The sequence below is a fragment of the Buceros rhinoceros genome, unplaced genomic scaffold, assembly GCF_000710305.1.
Source record: "Buceros rhinoceros silvestris isolate BGI_N320 unplaced genomic scaffold, ASM71030v1 scaffold13893, whole genome shotgun sequence".
Classification (NCBI taxonomy): domain Eukaryota; kingdom Metazoa; phylum Chordata; class Aves; order Bucerotiformes; family Bucerotidae; genus Buceros; species Buceros rhinoceros.
In genome coordinates this window covers 16,756-23,412 of record NW_010404287.1, presented here as the reverse complement: position 1 = coordinate 23,412, position 6,657 = coordinate 16,756, and the positions used below count along the sequence as shown (strand labels likewise).

Sequence of the window (6,657 nt, the reverse complement as noted above, 5' to 3'; positions counted from 1 at the left end):
CTTCTCTGGAGACTTTCAAAACTCACCTGGACTTGACCCTGTGGAGCCTGTTCTAGGTGAACCTGCTTTAGCAGGGTGGCTGGACTGGATGATCACCAGAGGTCCCTTCCAACCCCTGCCATTCTGTGATTCTGTAAATAGTCCCTGCTGCAGAAGGGCTCCAGCCATGCCAGACTGCAGGCGGGGAGTAGCAGTGAGGTATGGGGCCCTCAGTGTGGTCCTGCTTCAGGTCACAGTGATTCACACTGGTATGGACACCACAGTCTCAAGGCAAGAGCCTGGATAATGCAGGTTGTGAAGATAAAGTGTCTTCCTCAGCAGTCAGACATCAAAGTAATAATGAGAAAAGCCAGTATTGCAACTGTTTCTGTGCTCTTATGTGTCATTTGGGTGGTGAAGGGCCACACTTTGAATACGGATAATAAAAATAAACACTGAATGGGATCTTCTGAAAAAGTCAAAAACATGGCTGTAATCACATTAGGAAAGATTTCTGTGCTTCAATGCTTATGCAAAAGGAAAAGAGGGAGTATGGTAACTGTGACCTGTCCTGTGTTTTTATTTTGTTCAGCAATACCTATTATGCTTCTGCTTGATTCTCAAACTTAGAGTGTAAGTAGGTCTATTCCTTTTTAACCAAGGAACCTTGGAGGAACCAGGCTCCAAGAAAAGGAGGAACAGTCTGTAGGTTTGCAAATGTTCCTCTGGAAGAATTCTCTAACTAGATAATAACCAACCCGTTTAAATTATCTTGCCAACTTAATTAACTCAAAAAACACCCCCTAAAAGATGTATTCAAGAAGAATTAAGCTCATTTACCATAAAAAGTCCGTAATACAAGGACTTTTCAGGCAACGCCACAGAAATATAATCATGTAAATGCCTAGTCAAATCCTATTTGAATCTCTTGGTCTGTAAAGCTGAACAAGAACTCTCACAAGAATATGCTCTTTTGTGAACTTTCTGGTACTTCCTGCTTTTAGTTTGTCCAAAAATACTGCATAGAAAAGTGCAACACAGCACTTTTTCTCCCAGCTGGAATTAGGAAATGCAGGGTATGAAAACTGAAAAACAAAGAGTAGAGGAAAATGATCCTGATTTTTCTAAAACCTCTTAAAAATGTTTTAATTGATCTGGTTTGTTAAACTGGAACTATTAATGACTGAACCACCAATGGGAGGTTTTATAAAAAATAATTTGAGTGATAATCCACATTTACTGTGTGTATGATTTGAAAATGTATCTTGTATCAGCACCCAGACTGGATGATAAATGTCAAATTAAGGAACAAACACTGTACAGTATGTAACTGCTGACCGGGTATAGCCTATGTATGCGCACATGTTTATGCAGGCATTTGAAGACATAGTTGTGTAGTTCCACCTTTCAGTGAAGGAAAAATTAAAGACGGCTTAACAGTTACTGAAATGCAGTTCAGTTGAACACTAGTATTTTGAAGATGTTAACTGTAGAGATGCTGAGGCTAACTCGGGGTGCAACAGCTGTTTACAGAAAACTGATGTAAGCTTTGTCTTCATCATTACTAAAAAATATTTTTTCTTGTGATTAGCATACATTAAAAAGTAAAGGCAACAGCATGGGTTTCAAAGCACTGAAACTGCTCTGCTACCTATGTTTTTATAGTGCACAAAATCAGAGCCTCTGCTCAACTGCAAAACAAAACTGCACAAGCTGAAAAAAACCTGGCAAGTGCTACTGTAACTTACAATGTTCATATGCATTTTATATGCTTATATTCTGTTACAGGTCCCAAGACACAATATTCTGTTAGAATCAGCACAGAACTCAAATAGCTATACAACTGAGAGGCAAGTTAAACAGAAACAAAAAGCTGATCTAAAAAAATTTCCAGACATGGAGTCACCTGATCCTCCATAGGGGCAACAGTTGTTTTTACTAAGGTGGTCCAATGAACAGCTGAAAAGGTCAGAGTGTGGGTTAACATTTTTTTGATTTCCCACGGAGTCTTCTAAATCCATCCTTGCAAAGGGTATTCTGGCAAAGCTTTTTCTATGAAACTGATATTGCCTCAATGATTTTTCCCTCAACTGAATTAAAAAAAAAGTATCTCAATAATCTAGGAAGGTCAGAATATGTAAAAAAATTGCAAATAGAAGGTTGAGAGAATTACCAACCCTTGACAGTTAAATGGACTGAGAAATACAAATATTAGGTGTTATGTAGGTTCATTTAAAAGAAATAAAAATGGAAATTAAATGATAAATGATTCACAGTTTTCTGAAAATGGCTCTTCAAGTTTCAGTTTTCCAAGTACTGCGTTAAGGCAACATCAGAGGATTAACTAATTATTTTGTACTGTACAGAAGAACATGGGAACATGCTAAAAACATTAGCTGCTCAATTTAAATTTTTTCCCCTAAATACCCATTTTATACTGGAAAGAAGTAACATGAAGAGCCTTGAACTTGGCAAGATCATTCCAATCCTTGGTAGATAGTTTTAAGTAGTCCTTAAAAACAGAGTATTAAAACCAAGCATCCAGGCTTCTGAATTAACTACAGAACAAAAGAATTTCTGCCCTCTGTCCCCTTGGGTTTTAAGCAATTCCTAATTAAAAAGTCTCAGTCAAAACGCACCTGCACATACCTAAGGCAAATAGCCTTTGTCAATATGGGTACTGAGTATAGCGTATGATATTCTGCATATCTGGGTGCTATGTACAGCTTTGCTCTGAGAGCAGACAGAAAAAAAATCTTCCCGTTTCTCTACACATCCAGAAGGAGAGTAGTGCCCCAGTCTAATCCTTCTTTCAGACCCACAAAGATTTTTGGCTGTGTTTATGAGCAATTTAGAGCTCCATTTAAGCCTGGACTCTCTGGTCAAAACTATGGATACGAGATGAACAAAGCATTGTGTCTTGAACATCCTCCAGTCTGCTTATTTTACAGTTTAAGCACAAGACAGTTTCCAAGACTGGAACCTACAAGGAACTTTATATTAATCTTTTAGGTAAATTTTGTTGGCAGGTGGAAAGCAAAATTTCTCAAGGGTAAGAACTGATGAGGAATAGGATACGGTCTTACATTTTAAAAAAGGACTGTAATCTCACTTTTTGCTGTCCTAATTCTGAATTGGTTTTATGTTTCCAGCGTAAATAGGGACAAACAAAAGAATATTTTAAAATCTAGCTACTGCTCATAAGCATGACTATGATGCTGTAAGGAGCTGTTACACTAGCTGAACATCTTGATATTGCTTCACTTGCAAAAGCATGTAAAAAGGATATGGAAGACAGGAGTTATCTCTGTCTTTTACTCTTTTACTTCATTTCGGGGTCTTGCATGGAGGGACAAGAAAAATATGCTTCTAGAAAGCAGAATGTAAAAGGCTGTAAACAGAAAGAACCCACATGCTGTTTGGTATACTTCAAGTAAATCCCTCTGCCATCTTAAGAGAAAATACTTTTTATGATTATAATTCTGATTATACCATTAGCATCTTCCTGCTAGCAGTAACTATTCAGCAAATAAATTCACAGAAGAACACTGTATGACAGTACATTACTGCACTTCTTATAAGATTGTGAAGGTCAGGAAAGGTAATACAGAGAGACAGGTGCTCTTTCTGTAGGTACTGTGGACAATTTCAAAATATTTGAGCTGTGTTAAGTGAGCGAGATTGCCAGACTGAGATTGCTGGATACAAAATCTCTTAAAGAAACCACTTAAAAAAATTCAATTTACATCAAATACCATGTTAAAAAAGTGTACATTTTATTTTAAGGGAAGTAACCAAGTACCCGATGTATAATAACGGATATTACAAAACTCTTGCATTTGCAAGCTAAAAACCAAACACAAATATTTCTTACTTTGCTTGTTCCTTTCTTATGTTCTCCGACTGAATAAATACCAGTACAAAGAGTAATTCCATTGTTTTGCTAGAAAAGAGACATTATACTGTAAAGTTTCATATTGAAGGCAAATGCTTATTTTACATTTCGGTTACCCAGAAGAAAATTTTATGATCTCCTCCAACTGCACATAATGGAAGAGTTCTATGCCATGTCAAACCCGATCCTACAGCTGCCGTGCCAGTAAGAATGGGCTTTAAAAAAAAAAAAAAAAAGAGGAATATCAATACAGCATACCGCATAAGCTATTCCTAAACCACATATACCAAGTTGCATAGGCAAATAAACACCATAGATTTAGCACTCCTTAACAAATACTGTTAAAATACAACAGAAATCCAACTGAAAAATCTGATTATCTGCTACGTAGTTCCAGTAGCTGCTTACTACATTTAAGCAAGATACAGGAAAATATTCCAAGATAATAAAATTGTTTCAACTATTTTCATTATTATTAACTTCATTATTATTTTAAAGGCATACTGTCAACCTTGAGAAACTTTTTTTAATAAAATGACTTCCTGTTATTTAAGCATACTCAGCACTAGTAAGTTTGGAGGTAATATTTTTACTGTAAAGATTGCAAATATATACTAACTCCAGCAAACTCAAAGTATTTCCTATGCTTTATGTCCATTGTCTCTGGATGTGTTTTCATTAATGACTTAAAATATAGTTAGTTCTAACCTGTAGAATACACAACCAGCTGTTTTAAGCCTCTTTAGAATTAGAGATATTTATGGGCCTGATTTGAAGAGAAGAGGCAATTACAGTCAAAAGCTGAACTTCAGAATTTACCTGGGGATGTCCTAAATGATGAACAAGCAGTTGAGTAGTTGTCTTTCCTGGATATCCAGTGGTTGCAAACAGATTTTCATTCACTTGGGACCACCTATGAACAAAATGAAGATACTTCTTAAGTATCTCTATCATACTATCAGAAGTGCACACAAAGTGGAGTTCTCTCCCTCATGGTCAGCTGTGTGAAGCTGTCAGATATTGCATTAGCACCAGAGAAAATTTCAGAGAAATGGCTTGTAAATAATTCACCACTCACAGCCTGCAAGCAGGTCATTGTAAAACAAACAAAGAAAAAAACCATGGAAACGCTATATATATTTACTAAATATAGGTCATTCACAAAGTTCACAAACTTCAAAGAGCCCCTCTAAAAATTATTTAAGGTCCCCAAACTCACAATGGTTTGTATATACATAGATTTATATTGACAAAACCCACAAAACGGAGACATCGCTTTTACCTGAATAGTCTGGCTCGATCAACATGGACGGGTCTCTTATCCTGTGGATAACTAAAACAGATATTCAGGGTAAAACAACTGTTCTGTAAAGAACTATAGCTCATGCTCTAAGTACCAAAACCATGTATTATTTAAATAGCGAAGGGGACACATTGTCTACTCTCTGTGAAGAAGCTGAGGGAAAACCAAAACATTCCTGCAGCTTACATACTGATTTGGAGCAGGAAAACTGAAGCAGTTATCCAGTTTATTATGGTTCAGTAATTACCCATTTATGACTTAGAATGAAATTTTAACAAACACATAAAGCTTACAGTGTGAAGTAAACAGTCGTGAGATGTCTCAAATGGACAAAAGGACAGAGAATGTTATTTTTAACAGATAAATATTGATAGATAAGGATGAAACAAAGAATATCAGGGAATGATCTATATTGATTTCATAATTCCTGATGAACGTTCATTTATTTACTGAATAGGTGAATTAACACACAGCGCATTTAAGTGCTATATTAGCAGAGTAGCTGCATCTCTTCATGTACTGCTTAAGAAGAGAATAAAGAAATCTATCTCGTGTGTAAAAATACCTGGAGCGAGCAATATCCCAGATTAGCCAATCACTTCCGGCAACGGCTCCAATTTTAAGAGTGTTTTTTAAACACCAGTCTGCTGACATCAGTGGTGTCTGTTCACACTCTAGGGAGAGAATGGCCTGATGTGTAACTAGATCATAGAATCGTATTGTTCCATTCTTCTCTGCTACCATCAGCTGTTGAGAGAGATTAATAGAACATTTTAAACTTAGCAGGAAATTAATCTTAATATCTTTTCTACTCTGTAGCAAACCTAGCATACATTCAAGCAAATATTAATAATATTCAAATAGGTACAATTTTAAACTTTGTACCAAAGAACATTCTCCTGCACACTCTTCCACCAACAAATAAAAAGCACCTTAAAGTATACTACTGTCACACTGTTATACAAAATGATTACATTATTTTATCTATATATGTATCTTCAGATATCTATGTATATAATTTTGGTGCTTAGAAGCACCAGTTCTTAACCACCACTGCATTGTGCTTTTAGAATTATAAAGCAAAAAGTTACTCTTTTAAAATTAAAAAGTTCCTGTCCGGAGTATAAAGAACTGACCAACAGGCATAATGCTGTACAAGAAAACAACAGTAGTAACTAGTGTAACTGTAGAATCTGGATTCAGGCTTACTGATTTTAAATAACATTTCTTACTTCATCCTATATGTTTGCAACAGATTTTAGCTAAACTTTTTAAACTTTTTCTATTAATGTATTCAAGCGGTTGCTTATAAAGTATTGTAGAAAGAGCTTCCTGATTAACAGAAGAAAGATTTTCTCCATGAGGAGATGATGATTCTCAGATAGTCACGTACAATAATTAAGGCAGGCAAAGAAGCATTCAAAACAATACTCCAATGACATCCAAGTTTGTTTGGAAGAAAGAGAGCTGTCACCAAAAG

At 35.9% G+C, this 6,657-nt stretch overlaps 1 protein-coding gene across 1 annotated transcript in view; it reads right to left on the bottom strand.

Moving 5' to 3' along the window:
• Positions 1–3,735: 3,735 nt before the first annotated feature.
• The window catches only part of NUP37 (nucleoporin 37kDa), a gene marked incomplete at its 5' end in the record, with an annotated part of 18,736 nt that continues 15,814 nt past the window's right edge, over positions 3,736–6,657 (bottom strand). The window contains 4 exons of the mRNA XM_010133346.1: positions 3,736–4,089; positions 4,694–4,787; positions 5,157–5,207; positions 5,743–5,924. Coding sequence (XP_010131648.1) covers positions 3,976–4,089; positions 4,694–4,787; positions 5,157–5,207; positions 5,743–5,924 — 441 coding nt within the window. The remainder of the gene's footprint in view (positions 4,090–4,693; positions 4,788–5,156; positions 5,208–5,742; positions 5,925–6,657) is intronic.